This window comes from Solanum stenotomum, chromosome 4, assembly GCF_019186545.1.
Source record: "Solanum stenotomum isolate F172 chromosome 4, ASM1918654v1, whole genome shotgun sequence".
Taxonomy (NCBI): Eukaryota; Viridiplantae; Streptophyta; class Magnoliopsida; order Solanales; family Solanaceae; genus Solanum; species Solanum stenotomum.
The window spans coordinates 2,438-27,006 of record NC_064285.1 but is presented as its reverse complement, the minus strand read 5'-3'; the positions used below and the strand labels follow the sequence as shown (position 1 = coordinate 27,006).

At 33.7% G+C, this 24,569-nt stretch overlaps 3 protein-coding genes and 1 pseudogene across 4 annotated transcripts in view; 3 read left to right on the top strand and 1 right to left on the bottom strand.

Annotated features, from left to right (window-relative positions):
* The first annotated feature begins 178 nt into the window (after positions 1 to 178).
* On the top strand, positions 179 to 7,072 carry LOC125863359 (mitochondrial thiamine diphosphate carrier 2-like). The gene is made up of 8 exons (XM_049543547.1): positions 179 to 335; positions 1,371 to 1,508; positions 2,437 to 2,553; positions 3,294 to 3,405; positions 4,064 to 4,191; positions 5,107 to 5,259; positions 5,942 to 6,085; positions 6,851 to 7,072. The coding sequence occupies exons 2-8, from the start codon at positions 1,392 to 1,394 to the stop codon at positions 7,067 to 7,069; spliced, it is 990 nt and encodes a 329-aa protein (XP_049399504.1). The 5' UTR covers positions 179 to 335; positions 1,371 to 1,391; the 3' UTR covers positions 7,070 to 7,072.
* Positions 7,073 to 11,782: 4,710 nt separating this feature from the next.
* LOC125862456 (photosystem II 5 kDa protein, chloroplastic-like) lies at positions 11,783 to 12,353 on the top strand. The gene has a single exon (XM_049542525.1). The coding sequence runs from the start codon at positions 11,865 to 11,867 to the stop codon at positions 12,204 to 12,206; it is 342 nt and encodes a 113-aa protein (XP_049398482.1). The 5' UTR covers positions 11,783 to 11,864; the 3' UTR covers positions 12,207 to 12,353.
* A 631-nt stretch (positions 12,354 to 12,984) lies between these two features.
* On the bottom strand, positions 12,985 to 15,040 carry LOC125862773 (uncharacterized; annotated as a pseudogene).
* Positions 15,041 to 16,208: 1,168 nt separating this feature from the next.
* The window catches only part of LOC125861979 (glucosidase 2 subunit beta), an 8,823-nt gene continuing 462 nt past the window's right edge, over positions 16,209 to 24,569 (top strand). The window contains exons 1-15 of one of the 2 annotated variants that reach the window (XM_049541933.1): positions 16,209 to 16,557; positions 16,833 to 16,955; positions 17,748 to 17,843; positions 18,332 to 18,571; positions 19,686 to 19,876; positions 20,614 to 20,727; positions 20,821 to 20,886; positions 22,436 to 22,796; positions 22,872 to 22,976; positions 23,065 to 23,166; positions 23,269 to 23,326; positions 23,443 to 23,511; positions 24,145 to 24,232; positions 24,326 to 24,387; positions 24,482 to 24,533. In XM_049541933.1, coding sequence (XP_049397890.1) covers positions 16,446 to 16,557; positions 16,833 to 16,955; positions 17,748 to 17,843; positions 18,332 to 18,571; positions 19,686 to 19,876; positions 20,614 to 20,727; positions 20,821 to 20,886; positions 22,436 to 22,796; positions 22,872 to 22,976; positions 23,065 to 23,166; positions 23,269 to 23,326; positions 23,443 to 23,511; positions 24,145 to 24,232; positions 24,326 to 24,387; positions 24,482 to 24,533 — 1,839 coding nt within the window. In that variant the 5' untranslated portion in view covers positions 16,209 to 16,445. Of the gene's footprint in view, positions 16,558 to 16,832; positions 16,956 to 17,747; positions 17,844 to 18,331; positions 18,572 to 19,685; positions 19,883 to 20,613; positions 20,728 to 20,820; positions 20,887 to 22,435; positions 22,797 to 22,871; positions 22,977 to 23,064; positions 23,167 to 23,268; positions 23,327 to 23,442; positions 23,512 to 24,144; positions 24,233 to 24,325; positions 24,388 to 24,481; positions 24,534 to 24,569 lie in introns of both variants that reach the window. The other variant, XM_049541934.1, reaches the window with a different exon arrangement.

Genomic DNA, 24,569 nt, shown 5'->3' with positions numbered 1-24,569 from the left:
ATTAGCCATTTTTTTTCCACTTATCTTGTTATTATATCCCTCAATTAGTCCCAAATCTAGAAAAATTAATATTTTTTCTTTCCATATTAACCAAAAAAGCTACTTACCATTTTTATTTTCCTCTCTTTTCCCTATTTCAAGAATTTTCTATTGCTGCCTCTGTTCATATTTTGAGCAGCCAAAAAAAAAAAAAAAAACTCTTTAATTCTCCCATATTCCTCATATTTTGAGGTTTCATAAATAATTGATATAATTTTTTGAACTTCTTTTAGCTCTGATAATTTTCATCAATGGAAGCTGCGCCCTTTCTTCCTCACCAATTTTTCTAGTAGCTGGTATTCAGTTTTTCTTCATTTAGTTATCGACCCATTTAACTAAATTCTATCTTTTGATGTTTCATTTTATTAGAATTTTAATAAAAATTGTGTTTTTGCCTTTGGTAATGCTGATTGTTAGCTCAAATTGTATTCATATAACTGGGATTAGCTGATTATAAGTAGTAATTAGATAAATAATGGACCTCAAATATTTTGGGATTGAAGTATTGTTAATTGGTACTCTTTCGTTTCAATTTGTTTGCTTGTTTGGTTTTGATTTGATACAGAGTTTAAGGAAGTAAAAAGCTTTTGAATCGTGTGAGCTTAAATTAAAGATGCGTAAAATGCATCAAAATGTTCTTTTAGTCTTAAACATGCCAGGTAGAAAATTAGAATTAAAGAGTTGCCGAAAAAAGAAAAGAGGCATTCACACCCAAGGGTGTGACCTACTACTTGTAAATGAAGTAGTTGAGAGTCATGATGTCTCAGGTTCAAATCCCAGTAGAGACGAAAAAATACTCGGTGATTCTTCCTATTTGTCTTAGGCTTAGTAGGATAGAGTTATGTGGTACCTGTTGTTGGTGGGAGGTATCCTGTGGAATTAGGTGAGAGTTGGAGACCATGTTCATCAAAAAGAAGAAGGGAAAGTGACATTCTTTTTCAAATGGACTAAAAAATATAAGACTAACAAGTTGAAACAGAGGGAGTAGTTGATTTTATATAGCGAGGTCTTTCGGAAACAACCTCTCTACTCCACTAGGTAGGGGTAAGGTTTGCGTACACTTTACCTTTCCCAAACTCCACTTGTGGGATTTCAGTGGATATGTTGTTGTTGTAGTTGATTTTTATATCTTTTAGCTAAGTCCAATGTATTTATCTAGTTGTTTAGTGGTGAGTTCATTATTTATGTATGTACATATTTTAAAAAATAATTACAGAAAATGCACCTCAATATGTAAGCTTGACTTTGGATATGGTGGCTTTTCGATTTCACTAGGGCTAGTTTAAGGATTTTTAACATGGGTGGTGTTTTTCTTTGTAATGTGATTGCAGGTTGTTTAGTCTATAGTAGAGATGGAGGAGACAGGGCAACTTAAAAGGGCATTAATAGATGCCACAGCGGGGGCAGTTTCTGGTGGTATATCAAGGACTGTAACCTCACCTCTCGATGTAATCAAGATCAGATTTCAGGTGTATATTCTGTATATATTTAGTGCTGCTTTAACTTTTGCAGTTTGGGTTCATGAACTTGGCCGTTGGGGCGTCTAATGCAGTGACATTAAACGCGTATAGTACAACGTCAATTTTCACAACTAAGGAAGCTTTTTGTATTTCTTAGTCAATCTCAAAAACTGTGGCTCACGGGCATGTAGTTGAACTTCCACATTGTAGTATAGTAGCATATTTGGCCAAGCTTATGTAATCTACTTATTTTAAAAAGTATGCCTGAGATAGCCTAACCTTTTCTTAGCTTTAGCATCCCGATTCTGGTTCCTTCATTCTTGTATCCATGGTGCTAGAAAATGCTCAACACAATCCAGTGTGTCTAAATAATCTAAAAAACTTGAGAGGAACAAAACTTTGAAATAAAAGCCATATAAGACATCAGTTAGTTTGTAAAAATTATGTTCAATTGGTTCTTCTTTATATTAAATTAATAAAAGCAAAATTAGTAGGTATGTTCAATTGGTTCTTCTTTATATTATATCAATTACGATAGACTTATACATTCTTTCATTTAAATGTGATGATACTGGATTTTGTTGTTAGCCTAGTTACTGAAGGTGGCTTTAGATGATGATCTCGAGCCTTTAAGAAGAATGACAGTTCTTTTTCTTTTGTGCTTTCTCAAAACATACACTCTATCTCTCTCTTTACAACAACAGCATACCCACTATAGTCCCACAAGTGGGATCTAGGGAGGGTAGGATGTACGCAGACGTTACCCCTACCTTTATTGGGTAGGGAGGTTGTTTCAGCATAGACCCTCGACTCAAAAGAAAAGTTTTCGAAGCTGGGAAAATATTCTCTCTCTCTGTGCATTATTTTATTCTATCCTCCATCTCTTGCTTGATTGTACATCAAGAGCTAAATGTTTTCTTATTTACCAATGTTTCAGGTCCAACTGGAACCCACTAATCAGTGGGCCTCGCTTCGGAGAGTTGTGCATGGAACTTCTAAGTACACTGGGATGCTGCAAGCTACTAAGGATATACTCAGGGAAGAAGGCTTAAAGGTATTTGTTATTTTTGTCATGAGAATTTTGGAAATCTTGCAAAGATACTCGAGGCTTGCATTTGAGGCAACATCTTATGCTCTGCACATAAATGGATTGCTGAGTGCAGTAAATTATTGATTAACTAACTGCTCGAAACAAAATATTTCCTGCATTGCATATAGTTAGATATGTCTGTGCTGATTCTATTTTTTTCTCCATTGCCTATAAAGTTTAGTCTTAATAGAATAAACACCGTGCTATATGACTTTTTGTTGAAACTTTGTTCTCGTATATATGAGATATTCATTTCAGCTCTCTTCTGATCTCAACTTTTATTTTGTTATAGGAATTGTGGATACATGATTGATTGTATTTGTTGGTTAATTTTAAGGTCAAGCTTGTGGCTTTGTTCTTCCCGACTTATTCTAGCACTGACAAGTCTGACTATGCAAACATTTGAAAAGTAATCTGCTTATATAAACACTCGATTCACACAAAAGCAAAAAGGAAATGGTGACGTCTTTTCTAACGCAGTAACCAGTGTAGGCCTTGGAACAGTAAAAGTCTAACATGGGTTCTTCCAAGTGCTAATTCCTATGTTCTTCATCTACTAGTGTGTGCTGGCCCACCAGGGAGGGAAGGGGGCGGGGGAAGAAGGAAGTAGTTTGTAGTTAATTATTTTAGCAGTTGATGTCTTTCAAACTTGATGCTAGTTCTGGTAAATTCATTTTGGTTGCACATATCCATTCTTGCCACAGGGCTTCTGGCGGGGTAATGTTCCAGCTTTGTTGATGGTTATGCCATATACTGCCATACAATTCACAGTGTTGAAGCAGTTGAAAACTTTTGCTGCTGGTTCTTCAAAGACAGGTTCGTCAGAATACTCGTCCCTGATATAGAGGAAGACAAATAGGATAGCATTTGAAGGGGGTAAAAAATTACTTTCTATGGCTGAGATCACTTTCTACTGTTTTCATTAACTTTTGATGCACAGGTGAGATCTTTGGTAGCATAGATGGCTAGGTGTCAATTGTAGATAACCATATCTTTGTAAAGGTTCTGTACTTTGTTATACGATTTCTTCACTGATTTTCCTGTTACATCAATATTATTCATCCCTGCCTGGAAATAACAGCAATATACCCAGTTAAATCCCACGCGTGAGGTCTTGGAGGGATGTAGGCCGACCTTACCCCTTCTTTGTGGGGTAGAGAGGTTGTTTCCGATAGACCCTCAGCTTTGAAGATCATCCCTGCCTAGATGTTGAAAGTTATGCTTAACATGTCTGATGTCCCTGACTGTTTTATTCATTGTGATTTGAAGCATTTCTCTTCTCGTGAGATCTACAAATTTCTGCACCTTTTGTGGTGTTAAAAATAATGTTTTTTAGGTGTTACATCTCATCAATGATCTTCCTGAAATCTGATGTAGTTATTTCGATGTTAAGACAACGCTCTTCACAGAGCGTTTTGTGCAAACCATTGGCAAGCCTTAGCATTTGATGGTTTGACTATTTTGTATGATGCAGAAGATCACATCAATTTGAGCCCTTATCTTTCTTATATCAGCGGAGCATTAGCAGGATGTGCAGCTACAGTTGGTTCATATCCATTTGATCTCCTGAGAACCATTTTAGCCTCCCAAGGGGAGCCAAAGGTAGTTGGCACGTCTTTTGTAGGTTCCAAGATATTCTGTGACATTCCCCCACATATGTAACCTGTATTTTCTGCTGCTNCTTATATCAGCGGAGCATTAGCAGGATGTGCAGCTACAGTTGGTTCATATCCATTTGATCTCCTGAGAACCATTTTAGCCTCCCAAGGGGAGCCAAAGGTAGTTGGCACGTCTTTTGTAGGTTCCAAGATATTCTGTGACGTTCCCCCACATATGTAACCTGTATTTTCTACTGCTTTTTGTCTTGCAATTTGATCATGAAAGTTGATTAACCAAAGCCTTTTTGTTTAATCATGGTCTGTTTTTCTTCTTAGAAGTTGGAGAAGTTGACAAATTATACTTGTAGATAGGTCATGTCTGGGTCTACTCTTTGTCCTTTGGTGTTGAGATAGTTTAGTCACCCTTCCTCAAGTAAGAGGTTATATAAACGTGGTGAAACATGATAAGCAATATAACAAATCAAGAGACATTACTATTTAAAAGATAGGGGGATACAGCAAGTACTTTGTAAACAAACATTGATAAGTGTAAAAACATATTTCATCAATTTTAAAAGTTAACATCTGAGTAAAAAATATTACCACTGTTACACAGTGTTAGAAGTATCAATTCAACTTAAAGCTGCAAAATGTTTTTTTTTTTCAATTTTCTCAAAAAGAGTTACCCTTCCTATGCGTCACTTAAGGTAAGAATTATACCTTTTTCCTTATTTTTGTCATGTCCGCATTGCCTTGTAGAAGATTTGTAAATTCGGTCAATAGTTCTTTGTGAACCAAAGGCCAAATGAAGCGCTGACACCTATGTTTTTAGGGACATAGTAAGATCTTAACGTATATACTATATCTAAATGCCTATTAATGAAGATTTCATGCGATTGGTTGTTATGCCAATGTTCAGGTTTATCGAAACATGAGGTCTGCATTTGTTGACATATTCAGGGCTCGGGGTGTTCCGGGACTCTATGCTGGATTGACACCAACACTAGTTGAGATTGCTCCATATGCTGGTTTGCAGTTTGGAACTTATGATACGTTCAAACGTTGGATGACGGTAAACCTTTTAGTCCCTCCAAATTATATTCATTACGATGCTCTTTTTGTCTTGGTCTTGGCATGTTTGATACGAGGTTGTGATTGTTTGGGCCATTGGGATGATGTAGTACCTGTGTGAATGGGACTCTCTTAGAGGGTTACTTGTTTAACTTGCCAATCATTATAGTAACATGCAAGATATAGTCTACCCAACAATTTCCAGATTTTAAACTGGTTATCCCTTTCTTCCACTTGCTTTTGTTTTGAAGGGAACCCACTCAGTCTGTAGCAGTCATTATTGCATCTGAGACTGGAATATCCATCCATTAATCAACTACGCCTCAGTCCATGGGTGGGGTTCAACGAGAGGTAGAGGCAGGCCCCGAAGAAGTTCCGAGGAGAGGTGATTTTATAGGACATGGCACAAATTAAGCTTATCGAGGACATGACCTTAGACATGAGGATATGGAGGTCGTGAATCAGGGTAGAAGGTAGTTGGGGGTTGTCTCAATCCCCTGAGGGAAGCCTTGGTGGGTAGATAGTATTAGAATTGATTATTTGCGTAGTTTCTTGTTCTTCGATCACTTGCTACTCCCTGTTGTTTCTTGTTGTTGTTGCAAGTTTACATGATGTTAAAGTTTATTCTAACAGTTGTTTGCACAGTTACTTCGGCTTACACAATTTGGCCAAATTTTTTGTAGGCCTGGAATCTTCTTAGATCTTCTAACTCAAGCCAAGGTGATGAGTTTATTTCAAGCTTTCAGCTGTTCATCTGTGGTTTAGGTTCTGGAACATGTGCTAAAGCTGTCTGCCATCCTCTTGACGTGGTTAAAAAGAGGTTCCAGGTAAATTTCCTTCCTTTTTATCTCGTGCCTCGGTATAATCATCAGGTTAAAAATTACTAAATGAGATTTAAGACATTTAGGGACTTGACCATAAAATGGAGGCTATTAGTCTGTTTATTTGTCTGTAACTATCGAATTCTGAAACCATTAGCACTCCTGTTATCGTCATGGATTTTGAGAGTAAATGTGGTTTCTTGTGTTAGCTACTTATTTCTTGTTCCCATTGTGTATTCTTCTCTCAAGCCAAATATAAGATTACCTTATCATCATTAAAGGGGAGCCTTTACGTAACCGGTAAAGTAGTTGCTATGTAACCAGGAGGTCACGGATTCGAGCTGTGGAAACTGCCTCTTGCAGAAATGTAGGGTAAGGGTCCGTATAATAGACCCTTGTGGTCCGGCTTCCACGGACCCACGCTCGCGTATAGCGGGAGCTTAGTGCACCAAGCTGCCCCTTTTTTATTACTTCACATCATTATAAGCATCAAGAAAACAAATGAATAGATGCAAACTTGTTGCATAATGGACCTGGGGGTTCCATTGACCTTGTGTCTCAAGTCACAAGTTCGAACTAAGTCCCGTATTTAAGTGAAGAAGGGTAGAGGGTGGGCCCACATTCCCGATTTCCATAGGCTTGGTTGGCTCCAGACAAATTTCTCGATCATAAAAAATAATTATTGCATATTGTGTGAGCTTCTGATATTCAATCACATACGAAACTGTTATTTCAGATCAGCTAATGAACTACTACCATATCTCCTTACAGATTGAAGGACTACAGAGGCATCCAAGATACGGGGCTCGACTCGAGGCTCGTGCTTATAAAAATATGTACGATGGCCTCCGCCGGATCTTGCTAGAGGAAGGTTGGGCTGGACTATATAAAGGCATTGTCCCATCAATTGTTAAAGCAGCACCTGCTGGTGCTGTAACATTTGTTGCCTATGAATATACATCAGACTGGCTTGAGTCCATTTTGACTTAAAAACTGCTCTATTCTTTTTTCTTTCCCTCCCTATTGGTTCGAATCCTACTTTTAGAGAATTTGACATGCATTAGTGATATTTTGGAAGAGTCCTAGCAACATGAGTAGTGTCCATTTTGTTACTATGGAGAATTTTGGTGATCCGGAATTCCGACGTCATTTTTGCTATGGAGCATCAGATTTGTATAAATCGCAGGCAGACATTCATTTGTATAAAAGCGCAGCGATTGTATATATGTAACTACTATGTATATGCATCAATAATTGTGTTTGTGTATCTGCATAAAATTTGAATTTGTATACAATTGAATCGAAATAAAACATTTGTATATCAAATCTCTCTCTCGCTTTATACAACACAAATTATACATTGTAATTTGTATAATTTGTGTTTGTATAAAGCGAGAAAAAGAGAAAGGTAAAAGAGAATACGGGAAGATTTGTATTTGTATAATTATAAGTGTATATGACGAAAATATATGTATTTGTATATACAGTTTTCTCTCGCTTTATACAAACGCAATTTATACATTTGTGTTTGTATAAAGTGAGAGAGACGAGGGAGAGTGGCGAACCAGATTCTCTGGAGAGAGAGGCGAATGACAAGTGTTTGCTACGGATTACAATTAAATGCAACTGTGGTTATAACATTTAATTTGAATTAATAGTTTGTTATTTACACAAGTTTCCTATAAATAAACATAACAACAAGCGCATTTACTAATCGCTAATTTAATCTTCTTCATCACCACGATCACGACCACGACCAAATGAAAGAAACTGAACTATGAAAAGTAAAACTATAGACAAGAAGAGTAATTCAATTGGGGTAAGAATTTGTGATATAGATTTGGTGATTGCTTCTCCGATATATCATCACAAATATCACCAGCACCACCGCTAATAGGGCCGCGTGTGGAGGACGGCGTTGATAATCGATCATAGAGTGTATGCATGTGATGAAGTTACAAAGGAATAAAATTATTTCACCAATTGTGCAAGTAATGTCATATAATATTCTATTTTTAAAAATCTGTGAAAAATTTGTGGGACTCTTTTATCATTCCATCTTTACATAAAATGTCAATTATATATTATATTTATTGAGAATTTTCTCAAATAGTGACCATAATAAATTTAATTATACTTTATAGCTATAATTTATATATTTATGGGTTGTAGCTACAGTTAGCGGGTGCGTTTGTATAATTGATTTATTTTTGTATAAACTCGAAATAACGAATTTATACAAACACCAACATGTGAAATTTAACTACAAATTATATTATACAAATTATACAAACGTGAGAATTATACAAACTCAAAATCTGATCAGCCCACATAATTATCACTGAATGTTGGTCGTGAATGATAATTAACTAAAACTATAGTTATGATGACTAATTAACTAGTACATGTTTGCTTAACCATGTAATTTTTATCTAAACTATTTTAATTTTTTCAAGTTTTATACTTAAACTATCAAGTATGTGAGTTTTTTACCTGAATTATCACCTAACTATTTATTACGGTGATGACCAAATTAATCAATTGGCTAGATACATAAATAAATCAATTGTCATAGTCAACATTTTTTGAATCAGGATATGAGTGATGTTATCTTATGTTGAATTTTGGATAAACCACTCATGTAATTATGAAACTTTAACTTCTCTATGTATAAACTAATTACTAATTTATTGAACTTATTCATTGAGATTTTCTTGTAATTCAGATTAATAATTTGCATATCTTCAAAATATATTTCTTAAGATAAATACATAGTTTGAATTAAAGTTACTTTATGTTGTACACATTATCAATGACCCCCTTTACCATATGTGGCTCAACCTTATTAGGTAATTACATATAAATTTTCATAATATGATACAAATAGCAATAATAGAGAGAAGAGATCTGGTCACGAATTGAAAAATAAAACTCCATTTTCAGGAAATTGCATATTGTCATCACCTCATAATCTACTACTACATGCTAAAATACAATACTTATAACATGGTTCAATCGCAATGGAATCTTTCCACACCTACAATAACAACAATAAAAATTTGTTAGATTTTTCTATAATAACATTACACGTAAAGTTATTTTTTGGTGGCATTCCAATGAAAATTTTCATTGTTACAGTGAAATACTTTTATAAAGAATGGTTGTATCTATTAAAAGGCATTGTATATGTGTCATTTTCCAAATGGGATATATAGTAAATGCCAAAAAATAAGGATAGATGCAACACCAATTCATTTTTGCTAATTATAGTACTATAATATTGGTTTGATTCTCCTTGCATATTTATAATAAAGTTTTTTTTTGTTTAATTGAAAACCTTTAAACTTTAAATCATGATTCAAATACGTATAAATATTTTTAATTTTTTTTAATTAATATATGTGGTATTTTTTCGATTTTAAGATACAAACAAGTCGTTCTTTGATCGTAATTTTTTGCAATGTTTTTAATTATTTTGAATTGTTATTATTGTGACTTAGACTATAATACCTTAATTTTAAGTAGTTTCAACATTTTTCATCTCAAGTTCTCAACCACGTCAAAATATATGGTCAAAATAAAAGGTTTGACTCTCGATCGAAAAATAAATTATGTCACATAAATTGAAACAGAGAGTAAACATTTGTTTGGGATAAAATCATAAAACAACCATCCACATTATGAACAAACAATATAGTATATAAACATAACAGCAAGTGCATAAACTAAATACCAAAAATTAAAACAAACTTTATTTCATTGAAAAAACTAAGAGAAATATTCCAACACCAATACTATAGTCTAACACGCATGCAGATTATAATTAATTAACTAAATCCAAACTTTAAAAAAAATAATCTAGTTTTGCTATTAATCATCTCAAAATTAAAGTGATTACTAAAGAAATTTAAAAAAATTACTTATCACCACCACCATTATTAGGTTTTGGCATTTTAGCAAAAGAAGCAATAAGAACAATAATAAGTAGGTTGCGTAAATATCCATTTGATAATAACCACAAATAAAAACAACAACCCAAACCCGCCCACGAAAAACAAGACCTCGTCCATAGCTAGATAACGATCAGGGTTCAGGGTTTAGGGCTCGGGAATAATGTAACAAATAAGAACAATGTTGAATTGTGTGTGTTGGAGGTGTTATGCATGTGAGACTATTTATAGGTAGAGTTTGGATTTGGCTCCCCTCGTTACATTTTCTCTTCATTTCGTCAAGTACATATCTAGATGAGAGATATGTATACTATTTAATTTTTAATGATCAAAATTATATTACATTAACAAATAATATAACCACAATTAAGTAAGCAATTTTTGGAAAATTATATTCCAAATTTGGTAAGAACAAGATATTCCCCATAAATTTTTTGAAATACATTAATATCATTAATTTTTGTGATACTCAAATTTTTCTTTGGTACTTTTCAAATTATGAATTTTCCTCTTTATTTTTATTATTTTATTTTTACAGTCAATATATTTTTTTTCTCCTTGGCAAGAAATGTTATTAATTTATTTGCTTGCCAAAGTTAATTTTGAAAGTTTTCCTATATTATAAGATAGTAATAAAGGTCTCCGATTCTGTCTTGCAAATAACCAAAAATAAGGATAATAAATTAAGATATAGTTTATTTTATATATATTGACGGTATAAATATTATTTTTAATTAAGTAGGACATAATTTTGTTTAAAATAATTAATTAACTTTTGTAAAGAGATTTATATGTAACTACTTAATAATCCGTAATTTTAATGGGGTAAATATGTTATATACCATCAAAATGTATCAAACTTTAAATTTAGACAAATGATTAAATTGATTTTGAACTCGTAATTTGTGTGTGAGGATTGCAAGTTGTAAGTCATGTTTATTTATAAGTCTGTGTGTGACAAAGTCTTTAATTCACAATTGATAAATTTAAAAATAAGGATCAAAATGGCCAATTAAAGATGAAATTTCTTGTCGACTCTCTATAAGATCGTAAGCTAAACCGGTGTTGCGGAATCGTTAATGGGCTAATGGGCCTACTGCTTTGAGATCATGCCACGTGTTTTTTCGTTTAATCAAAGGGTATATATGATCCAAAATTATGACGGTAAGAGTATGTATGGCCCAAAAGTATAACGAATGATATACACATACCATTTTTAAAAGTTCGGGGGTATATTTGACCTTTTTCCCCTCTATAATACATCCTATCCCCTCTCAGATGTATCCGTGAACTATGTATCCGCACTTCCACAAGTTTTCTAATGTATCCTAGATCTTATAATCTTAAGGAATTTTTGTAATTTGGAAAAGAACAGAAATATGATGTAATTTATACATTCTTTTATGATAGTTGGAACAAACTGATGATTTTCTTTTTTAAATGAGATATTTTTGTTGACAATTTTTACTCTTCAATAGGCAAAATCAATGGATAAATTTTAATATTAGCAACCAATGAATATTTTCTCACCCCACCCCCCAAAAAGAAAAAGAGTACCCTCAACATTAGATGAAGAGCCAAAAAAATTGGTTCTTACAACATGGGGCATAATTGACCACAAATATTTTTTCAAGATCAAGATTGAGCTTTCCACATGGCAAAAGTTCATTGGCTATCAACCTTTTGTTTAGATAAGAAAATGGATAAGACATTCTCAATGGCAATTCACTATTTCATTTTTTTGTTCCATTACCTACATAACATTTATTTTTAACACAAACCAAACCATTCCTCTTTGCTCAAAAAATCAACTAGTAGTATATTGAGTTGATCAAATGGCTTCCATGACAATGACAACCTCCTTGGCCGGCGGTTCGATCGCGGCCCTAACAAAAGCCCCGACCGCGATCCGTGGTGCTAGGGTTGTTATGGTGAAAGCAAGCTCTAACGTGTCTGAGGGAGAAAATGTTGTAATGAACAACAAGAAGGAGATCAACAACAACGGTGGTGGTCGTAGGGAGTTGTTCTTTGCCATGGCGGCCGCTGCTGCATGTTCTGTGGCGGGGGCCGCCATGGCAGACGATGAGCCGAAGCGCGGCTCACCGGAGGCCAAGAAGAAGTACTTTCAAGTTTGTGTCTCAAATCCTACTGCTAGAATTTGCCGCAATGCAACTTAATTAGAAGGGCAAGTGTTTTGTCTATTTAATCATTTCTTGTACTTATTATGCTATGGTTTTAATTAATGTGAAAAAAAAATGAAAAAAATAAAACATTGTAAAACTTTCTCATGCAAATTTAGTATTTCAATTCCCCTTCTATTCAAATTGCTACGTATATGTGTGTATATTGGTGCACAATTCGAGACTCATAATAATTACAACAAAAGAATTATGTGATAATTAGTACAAACTTCATTGCTAATTTATCATTAAATAGATCGATTTCGTCTTTTCTTGATTATGAATCAAGACGAAAAGTTAGATGTACTTGTTCAAATCAAGTCTACTTTGGTCATTCTTCTATCTAGAAATTAAAATAGGACATTGCTCAACGAAGATGAATCATATTTTCTTTTCAAGTAGATTCAGTCGGGTCTTTATGAGGTTTATATCTCTGATTGTCCGTCGTAGTTAATTGAATTTTGTGCTAATTCATCTTAATCCATTGATATTTGGATTATGAATGAAATTTTCGATGTAACTATAAAATTTATTCTTGAATGTACTTTTTTCTATACCATATGATTATTATAATTGTTTGAAATCAATCAATAATAAAGACTATGATATTATTGGAAACAATTCAAGAAATTAAAAGCCATCTAACTACCATATTAATAAACCAAGTGTAAATATTACATTAATTAAAACTAATAAATGATTAATATATATAAAAAATAATCCTTTAATAAAAAGCATAATACACTATTTCAAAAAAAAAATTCCTCAAAAACCTTCAATTTTTCTCAAATCTCCAATGAATAAATTTGGTTGGAATTTGGCATTTGTTTTCCATTTTTGCTCTCTAAAAATTCCATTGCTGCTGATTTTTTATTGAAATTAATAAAACCATAGCCCAATGGTTCTCCATTTTCTTCATCTCTAATCACCACCACAGAAACAAGCTGCAAAAAATTAAAAAAATATATGTTTTTAATTATTTAAGAAAAATAAGATAATTATTATACTTGCAAGTTTGAAAATAATATATATGAATATAAATAATTAAATTAGGTTTTTTTTTAATAAAAAATTACCCTTTTATATCTGCTGCAACACTTATAGTATAGATAATTCTCATCCATCCAGTCTTGCAAATTATTAACCTTAATGGAGAAATTCTGATATTCTGCACATACAAAAAAAAAAAAAACTAATAAAGGTAAGATAAAAGAAATTCAGATAATAATCGATTCGAACTATGAATATGGAATATAATCGGCTTAGTAATAGGTGCGAAATAAGTTTAGAAATGGGGCATGTGAAGTCTAAATGATGCACATGGTTGGATGTTGACGTTTTTTTTTAAGTGGTGCATCCATGTTCAAGAAATTTTAAATCTCCTTATGCTAATTAGTAGAGAATACTTTATCCCTCAAATTTCGAGATATGAATTCAGAATAATCGTACTCCAAATTAGGTACCAGACTATCTAAGAGGTGAGGTAGACAGGCTGTTTCCGATAGACTCTAGGCTCAAGACAAAAACAGTCTAGAAAAAGACGTAATGAATGTACAAGAGAGAATAGATAATAACAAAAACAACATATAACGAGCGATATGAAATCGAAAAAAATATTTTAAAAAGCTGAAATATTATTAATTACCTGAGAATCTTGGCACATAAGGAGCAAGTTGAAAAATATCAACTTTGTAACTAGTGTTGATTTTTTCCCATATTTTAGCTTGATAATGAAAAATATTTCCAGAACTTATTTCCAAAACTGACAAAGTCATGTAATAAATTGCACCAGCAGTAGGTTCAAAATTAAGATTTATAATTTTCAATATTCCTAATTTTGATGAGTATTCCATTTTTTCATTGTATTTATTAACTGCAAAAACAGCAGCTTTTTTTGCTTTTTCAAAAAATACAGATTTTTCATCAATTTTTACTATTCCACAAGGTATTTCCCTTCCATAATTGTTTGTCACATAGAAACCCTACATATAAAAAAAAAGAAAAGGAAAATTTAGTATTTAATAGATATAATCATAATCATCAATAACAATAAGAAATAAAAAAAAATGATTTAGATTATGATGCTATCACATGAACGTGTCAGTATGTGATTATGGATGAACAATTGATATAAAAATAGTTATAATATTCAAGATATAGTTAGATCCTAAAAGAGATAATAATAATAACGAAACAATACACGAAAGCTAACATCAATTATGATACATTATAATTTTATATATTTAACATTCAAGAAAATCGTTACACTAGAGCTTAAAATAATAGCAAGGATATAAAGACACAACAAATAATAAGATAGTCAAGATTCTGATGCATCACGTGTGAATAAATGTTCTCCATACTTTGAAACATTCAAGAAAACATCAAGCTATCGTAACAACACATAAACAATCGACGATTTTTGATGTACTTTAATATTCAAGATATAATTAGGCTAAAACAAATAATAACAATAACGAATGTTAAAATATTACGTATACTTTAACAATATTCAAGAAAATTGTTAGACTATAAAGACACAATAAACAACAAGATAGTCAAAATTCTGACACATGAACGAACATTTTCATACTTAAACATTCAATAAAAACATCTTAAAACAACAACAACACGATAAACAATCATAATGACGAAATTTTTTAGTTATTATAAGTAATAAAATTTAACCCAAAAAATTCTATAAAATTTTAATTAAACGTTGAAAACCTAATTGGAAAATTGAGGTAATTATTAGAGATTAGTAATACCTGACTTTCAATTACATCTTCTAAATATCGTCTATGTCTGTGTTCAAAAGTATAAGTCGCCATGATCGATAATTATTTTCTAAATTAATTTGTGAAGAAGAAAGAGAGCAATTAATTGTTGAGGTAAATAAGAAGTAATATTTATAACAAAGAACCATATATTAATAAACAATTATGTGATAAATCCGATGATAACAAGGTTGGGAAGAAAGAAAATTAATTATGTCCTATTCCTTTTGTGATTTCAAATATAATTTATATTATAAGTTAAAAAAAAGGATTCAATACGAATTCTAAGTTGTTTAGGATTTTTAATTTCTTATATTTATTTAATTAAGATTTATTAGTTCAGATTTTCTAGTGTAGTTTAATTTGTTCTGTTATTAGGATTATAGATATGGATATTACTACTTATTTTCAATAAGATCTATAGATAAATCGAGAAAACTTGAAATAAGACTAAAAAATTTGTAAGATTATAAATAAAATTTTTCCTTCAACTCCACAATTAAAAAAATGAGATTACTTAAATACGTAATAATAATTAGAAAAAATATTTCCTTATATTTCTATAGTTCTTCTTCTGTCATGCCCTATTGCTAAAAGAATATTTCATGAATCATGCTGGCTTATAATAATCATCTTTAATTAATAATATCGAGTATATAAGTCGTAATTTTAAATTTATAATTTAATTGTAGTTTGTAAAGCATTATATAATGCAGAATTATTATTTTTTCACTATATAATGTGAAGTTTAATTTTTTGGGTGATAGTAAGTGAAATAAATAACAAATAAGTCATTTTTATTTCATTTTACATAATTGTACATAAGATTTTCATTTCACATGATTCCTCCTTCTATTCATTTTAATTGATGACCATAATTATTGTATATGAGGTTAGTAATAATTAAAATCGTGGGAGGTGATAGTAACCAACAACAATAACATACAATTACGATATGTAACGATATACCGTCATCTTTATACCCTTCAACGAAAAGATAGTTTAGACTTTTAGTACACAAAATTTTTCAATTTGATAATTTCGCCTTCAACTAAAGGATAGTTTAGTACACATAATTTTTCGATTTGATAATTTCGGAAATGAATATAGACAACCTACCATAATGTAAGAATTAGTGGTTACGTTTACGGCTCGAACCCGTGACTTATAATTCTCATTAACACAACTTTACCACTACTCCACGGTAAAAATTAGAAAAAAAAATAGAATTAGTGAGAAGAGTGTTAAAACGCCATCGTTAAAGTACTCCACCAATGGCTGCCGAGCTCCATTACCAACTCTAGGAAATACTCTTCATTGGCCCAAAGCTTCATACTCTTCTCACTATACAATCAGTTAGCCACTGCAAATCTCGTTCGATTCATACAATTTTTGCTGTGTATTGAAAGCTAATGCTGATTTAGATTTAGTTTTCCAGTTGCGAATTTTGGTGAAAAAAATGGAATTACGATTTCAATTCGTGTTTTTACTCTCTTGTATCTTCTGCATATCTTCAATCGATAGATCTGTATCTCTTCCTTCCATAGTCAACCTCGGAATTGCCCCGGAAGGTTCGTATTCATTTGTTGAACACCCATTTCTGTATTTCAATTTTTTTCGTTAAGAATATTGATGGATATTGATGTTTGACGGGATTGCTGATGACCCATTTCGTGATTTCGGGTTTATTTGGTGGAAATAATGATGATTTTGATTTTTTGATGGAAGTGAAGATGACCCATTTCGTCATTTTGAAATTTTCTGTAGAAATGATTGTTAATTATGGTGTTTTGATGGAAGTGCAGATGACCCATTTGTGATTTTGTTAACATTTAATTGATTGCAGATGAGAATTATTACAAGGGTTTATCATCTGGTGCTATAAATTGTAAAGATGGGTCGAAGAAATTCACCAAGGCTCAGCTCAATGATGATTTTTGTGACTGTCCAGATGGGTCTGATGAGCCAGGTCTGTGTGTATTTTCCCTATTGTCCTCTATATTCTTACTTGCTCGATTGTTTTTTTGCAAAACTATGCATTTATGGTGCATTTCTGGGAGGTGGAGGTAAGGTTTGCCTACACTTTACCGTCCCTAGACCTACAATTATACTGAGTATGTTGTTGTTGGTGCATTGCAATTATTGAACTATGTGTCAATTTCAAATATTGAATTGTGTAACCACTAGAAAGACACTTCAATTTATTTAGTTTAGCTTTGTAAAGCTCCCATAATGTGGGCAGAGATGGAGCCAGAATTTCAACTTTATGGATTGTGGATTTCAGAACAACTACTTCAAGTGCTAATGACTGGTTTTAAACTTGTAGCGGGGCTTCTACCTCTGCCCCTGCATGCGGAAGCCTGATTTTTTTATTAGTCCAAACATATAAAAATATTTTGTTCGTGGTTGTGCTGAGACTTGAACCACTAGAAAGTAGGATCTCTACATGCTTTGAAATCCAACCGAATTGTATGAACCGCCTTATCTAAAAATGGACATTTTCATTGAGTTTAGGTCCGCAACACCATTGTTGGATTTGACTATATGAATTCTCTATATACATTATGCTCTATTGGACTCACTTCTTTCAAATACTAATAACTAGTCTTCTAGAAAATTAAGATTTATTTGCGGTGCAATGTAGGAAAAAGTATGTTAAGAGTTTCATCTTGGATCGAACATTTTTGCCTTCCTTTTCTGTATATAAATATAATATGTGCATGTGTTTGAAAGTTGTTTGTCCTTGGTGATTGGTTTGCAGGAACTTCGGCATGTCCCAGCGGGAAGTTTTATTGCAAAAATGCAGGGCATGCTCCTCTCTTCATATACTCATCTAGGGTGAATGATGGCATTTGCGGTATGAATCATTGTATTCTTGTCTTTCTGTATAGCGTTTGATTAGAATCTTTTTCTACATCACAGTGCCTAGTGTGATCTGAAATAGTGCTTTCTAACAGTAACTAAAAAGATATTGAATGGCATTAATATGAAAGTGCTTTTTTTTTTTTTTACAAAAAAACTGGTTATCAAAAAAGAAAAGAAAAGAACAAAAATCTATTGCAAAACACGTATCATTCAAATCCAGGACAAGCTAAGTTTCATAAAGTTTCAGTTCTTGAAGAATTCATTGTCAGTATAGGATATTACTTCTTAGATGAAGTTTTTTTAAAAAAGGATATTACTTCTTAGATAAATAGCCATAGTAGAATGATTTTCATTGCCTTTGGACTATCGTTGACAGTCTTTTCCTGTCGATAAAATCATATTGATGTATATTTCATGTTTCTTAATATTGTTGGCTTACTTTTCTCAACTAGTAACTATCTTAATGGCACAAATGAGCAGATTGTTGCGATGGGAGTGATGAGCATGATGGTAAAGTTAAGTGCCCAAATACATGTTGGGAGGTCGGCAGAGTAGCTAGAGATAAATTGAAGAAAAAAATTGCAACATTTCAGGAAGGTATAACTATAAGGAAGAAGGAGATTGAAGAAGCTAAACTTGCAATAGCAAAAGAGGAAACTGAAGTCTCTAAGCTGAAAAATGAGCAGAAGATACTTAAAGGGAAGGTTGAGCAGCTTCAGGGTAAGTTCTTTTCCCCTCAAGTAAGATTGTACATGAGAGGATTATCATCCCTAATTTATCAACAAAACAAGTACTCCAGATTGAGGTCGGTTTGCATACCTCTTGCAAAATGGTTCCTTCTGAGTTCTGATATTGATATTTTTTATGTCATGGTACAAATGAAACAAGCATAAGTAGGAAAGAGAATGAACCTCATTTCCTACATTTCCTCTTTTTTATGCTTGGCACTCCTAACTTGTAGAATCATTTTTTTGTTTCAATTCAACAAGTTTTATAGGAATCCATGCTAAAAGAATTGCCTCCATACTGCCAGCCTAGCCCTTGTGGGACTATAATGGGTTTGTTGTTGTTGTACTGCCAGCCTAGCAAAGAAACATTCCTTCTTTGGTGCTTCATGAATCCACAGAAAGTATAAGGAACGTCATTGTCTCCCCTTCTCAAACTCTCTAATAGGACGATCTTACTGTGAAGAAATCATTTCTGTTTCCAGCCTCTTTCAATAGTCTCTGCCCGTCATTGAGATCTTTTCCCTGAATAAAAGCTCAAACAAGTCTGGAAGATATTATACCATCCTGCAATCTTGCAATGTTCCTGAATATGAGGTCCTCTACAATTCACGCTCTCTGCTCCCTGTATAATTAACAACTGGTTCCGTTTGATGGGAAGAGATACTAAATGTGGCGGAAATAGCCCAATAGGTCGTCTCCATTTGTTTCCAACAACTTACTCTGGTATATATAGTACCTCTCCACAAGGTACTCCACTTCATAAAACTCAGATTGTAGTGTTATACATAACTTACTTGTTAATTTATAGGGAATATTCTGAGTAGATACCTAAAAGTTACCTGATCTGAGACCTTGTAGAAACTAGAAGGCTGTTATAATGTTCAATAAGGTATTTTCACCCATGCCAAGTAGAGCAACCTTCTAGACTAGTTATTGTTATCCTTGTCACTTTTCTTGTTGTTCATTTTCTACAAGTGACGTGTGAAAAGTCCAATGTTTGTGTAGTTTATGAGATTTTCACGCACTAATATCTGTTTCTCTTCTAGCAAGGTTCCAACAATTTGCTTCTAATAATTTCTTGTGAGTTTTCACTTTTCTTGATCTAGACAAAAAAGAACAAATAGAGAAGGTTGAGGAGGAAGAACGGTTAAAGAGAGAAAAGGAAGAGAAGGAACGAAAGGAAGCTGATGATGCTAAGCTTGAGGCAAGCAAAGTTGAGGAGAAAACTGAAGTTCATGAAGAAGCTGTGAAGAGTGACATCCACGATAAAATTGGCCTCCTGGAAGACTCTCCTCCCGTAAAGGTTAATTATTTTTATCTTTATGGCTGTTACCTTATAGATGATGTTAAGCACACACTATAGTACGCAAGGATATCAGAATATCTTATAGAAGTAGATAGAGGAACTTGGGGAAAGAGCTCTGGTCTGCTGACTCATTTTTTCCCTTCACATGTTTTTGGGCATTTGATTCTCCACATCTATGTTGGACACTAAATTGACTATTGTTTTTGGACTTTGTAGATGTCCAATATATCAAAAGCTCTTTACGATTCTAGAAAGTAATGATTTTTCATGGGTATAGAACTTGGTACCCTTACGGCCTTGATTCTTCCAAAGAAATGCTTATTAGTAGGAGGGTTACAAATTTTCCCCCGGCTTAAAAAAGGATTAGGAAAATTGTTAAAATTTTCCCTAGACCCCACTTATGGTACACTATGTATGTTGTTGATAAAATTCTGTAACACATTGTGAGATGTGCGAATTTGGCTGCAGGAGCAGTACTGCTTTTGTTTAGAAATAAAAATTTTCACTTCCCAAGAGAATATAATTGCGCACCCTTCTGGAGATAATAATGCCCTTGAGCATAATAGAAAATATGGAACTGACTTTAAATGTTCGTATTCCAACATTATATGTTATCTACAAGTTAGTGCTGTAAAGTCTCTTGTATGTTTTTATTTGGGTAAAAAAGAATGTCTCCTTTATGCATTTTCGCTGCTTAATCTTGTAATTATGTTATATATTTATATCAGGATGTGGTAGAAGGCCATGACAAAGCTGCGGATGAAGAACAACATGGTGACCATTCCGTGAAGGATGAGTTTCCAGTTGATGAGGTAGAGCAGGTGCCCGAGGATTCTTCTCAGGTTTGTTGTATTTGAGAAGCCCAAGTTCCTTCCCATATGATACTGTAAAAATATTTGTTTTATCATGATTAACCAGAATCTCATTTTGTATAGCATCCTGAAATAAAAGAGGAGTCGTCCACCAGCAACAATAAAGCTGATGTTAGTAGCAGAAATGAGGTACATTTATTGATTTAAAGCTACCACTCTTGCTCTATATCTATCTTCACTCTTTTTGGCTATGTTGTGAGCTACATACTTGTTATTTCAATTAGTTCGTCCGAATTTCTTTTAATCTAATATGAAATCCTTGCTCCTGATAAGTTTCTCCAGAAACCGTGTACTTTTTTTGTCAATAAAGTAATGAGCTATAATTAAAGCAGTGTAATTTAATATGCTAATATCCAATATGTGGTGAAGTACTAGGAAAAGGTGGTATTTGAATGAAATCGTGGTGCCACAGTGTGGAGGCCATTCTTTTAGTGTGGATTCCTAAATAACTTGCTTACATGCAAAACATCTTTTGATTCTCTGACTTAGGAATTAGATGCATAAAAAATGAGGAAATGGAAATGAGGTCTATTCTCTTTTCTTTTATGCTTGTTTCATTTGTACCATCACATGGAATAGATAGATACCATTTCCCAGCGATACACAAAGCGGCTGCATTCTGAAGTATGGCTGGTGTCGGTCTAGTTGGAATAATAGATCTATCATCTCAGATCTTTCAAATTCTTATCTCAGGGTGGATACTGCACTTAGTTGCAAAACAGTACTTTACCATTACCTATAGCAAGATGTACTACCATTAACAAACTTTTAGCAGTTTGTGAAAGCATGAGCAGGAAAAAGAATTTGTATAACCACTTCAACCCCCAGCAGGTTTCTACTTTTTGTTGGGAGGCTAGAACTTTCCCTTAGACGGAACTTGGGTCTCAAGATCTTTCTTGTTAAACGTACAAAACTATAGAAGTACACTAGTAGTTTTACTTCAGGTCAAGGTTCCTAAGGATACCGTTTTAACCTCCTCATGATACTCTGACTGAGCTAAATATCTTTCCACTTGCATTGAAGATCTTATGCTCATAAAGAATTGAAATGTGTAACTTGACCTTCTTTGAACATAACTCGGAACTGGAAAGTTGAAGTTCAATTATTAGAGAACTGAATGTAATAACCACATTTCATCATTGAAATAACTGAAAATGCACTCTGATACATAGTTGACAGATGATCAAGCCACTATATATCTACTACACAAAGACAGGATTTAGTACTATCCAAAGGCACATTACTTTAAAACAGGGCACAAAAAGTGGAAACCTGCCCGGGTGTGGGTGAGGTGGGTGTGGGTGTAGGGGGTATAGCGGTTGTACGTGATCCTTTTTCCTATCATGCTTGATTGTGGTTATATGTTGGTACTTCATGTGCAAAGGGCTAAAAACTTACGGAACTCGTCACTACTGGACACATAGCACTGAAAGTAGTTAGGGCCTGACTAAGTAGTAGATTTGGGATTGAGGGGAGCAGGAGTAGTATTGTATAATTTGATTTTCCTAGCTTTGGAGTAATTGCTTGTACCAAATCATAGTGCGCTAGGAAGGACCTAATTTCAGTCCGCATGTATTGCTGCCTTGTCTACTCCTAAGGTGGCATGCGGATAATGGTTGCAGATTTTGTTCAATGATGTTAACAACCTTACTCTTGTGACTATTTTTTATGTTTTTAGGAGAAAGATGCTGCTGAAAATATTGAGTCACTGTCAAAGGAAGAGTTGGGACGTGTTATTGGTTCTCGTTGGTTAGGAAAAAAGAGTGAACAGGAAACTGAGTCAGTTGGGGCAGGTACAGATAGCAACCATGATAACCATGATGAGGTGCCATCTGATACCCATGAAGAGGAGTATCATGGATATGATTCTGATGTTGATGACCGAAAGTATGATGATGATGATGAACACAAGTATGACGATGATGAACACAAGTATGACGATGATGACAATGAGGACCACGTTGAAGATTCTGTTGGAGAGGACCATGATTCAAGTTCTTCATATAAGTCTGAGTCTGATGATGATTCTGATTTTGCAGGTATGCAGGAAAGTAATTCTATTGCATTTGATGCATACAGCTAGTAGTATTTTAATATGTATTTTAATTATCCAGATACTACCACCACAACTAGTCCTTCCTGGACGGAGAGGATACAACAAACTGTAAAGAGAATTTTTCGGTCTGTCAATTTGTTCCAAACTCCAGTGAACATTTCTGGTAGTAACTGAGGTTTCATCCAATTTTCTGCTCTTTATTTCTAATGAGAAGGAAAATGATGGATGCTGTTTTGTTTTTGCTCCCATAGATGCTGACCGCATACGCAAAGAGTACAATGAGGCAAGTGCTAAGTTGACAAAAATCGAATCAAGGCTATCTAGCTTGAAGCAAAAGTTGAAACATGATTTTGGTATAGAAATTCATGTGTTTGTGTTTATTAGCATTCTTCTATGACTTACCTTCTCTAAGAAGGTGAATGGTTTTGCTTGCTGAACCACTAGTTCTATTGCAGGACCGGAGAAGGAATTCTATTCATTCCACGGTCAATGTTTCGAGAGCAAGGAGAACAAGTGATAAATCTTCCATTGTCTTGTTAACCTAAGTTTTGGTTAACGTTTTACCTTTTAGGAATATATGTACTAAGTTATAATTCTTTAGCAGACACTAACAAATGTTTTTACTTCAGGTACACATACAAGATTTGCCCTTTCAAAGAAGCTACCCAAGTTGAGGGCTACAGCACTACTCGTTTGGGGTTGGTTCTTTAACATCTTAAGCATCTGCATTATCTGAGTCCTTCTGCACAGTAAATTGTAGTTGATTGTCTCTGAAGTAGTAGGCAAGCATGACTTGTACTGCAAATATACTAAAACTATTCAGAGTTTCCGCCCCTTGTTTTCCTCTCTTAAGTATAAGATATTCATGGCAGACCTGTCATAGAGTTTCTGCAATTTGATTAGGTAATGTAAGAGACAGCTTACACATAAAGCTGGTCTAGTGAAACACAATTTCTATGACATAGGTCTTGTGGTAAGAGCACAATGCATGATGTGTTAGATTAGTTGCACGTCACAAGTTCAAACTTTGGATAATGGTAGGGGTTTTTAGTCTAGTGGTAAGAGTGCAAACACGTGCTTGTTGATGTGTAGGTTAGGTGCATGTGAACGGGTTCAAATCTTACTACGGACAATAACCTGGTGTTTAAGTGAATAAGGGTGGGGGGCTAATATCAATCGAGTTTAGAACCAAGGGCCAGTCGCCACTGTCCCTTGGGGGGATTTCTCAGTTCACATAGTTCTAGGTTTGACATGTAAAATTTTTCTGCCTGAATGTTGTAAGTTCAGAACTCATTATACCTTTTTTTTCTTTCTCCCATGTGTCATCAAAGGAACTGGGATAAATTTGAGGATTCCTACAGAACTATGCAATTTACAAACGGCGACCATTGCTGGAATGGGCCAAATAGAAGTTTAAAGGTGAGGATACCCGACTAATGTGATTGTCTTTGTAGCTACAGCATTCTTCTTATATTCCTCTTTTGCTCTCTAAATTGTTTTTAATTTGTACAGGTAAAGTTAAGGTGTGGTTTGAAAAATGAGGTAACTGATATAGATGAACCGAGCCGCTGCGAGTAAGCATTTACCATACACACAGAATTTTGCATGCTTTATGTGTTTAGTGGATTCTTGTACACTTTCATCTGACTTGGTAGTTTGTTATGGCAGATATTTAGCATTTTTGTCTACACCAGCACTCTGTCTGGAAGAAAAACTGAAGGTGCTCTTCTGAACCTCTATATTGGCTCCCCCCCCC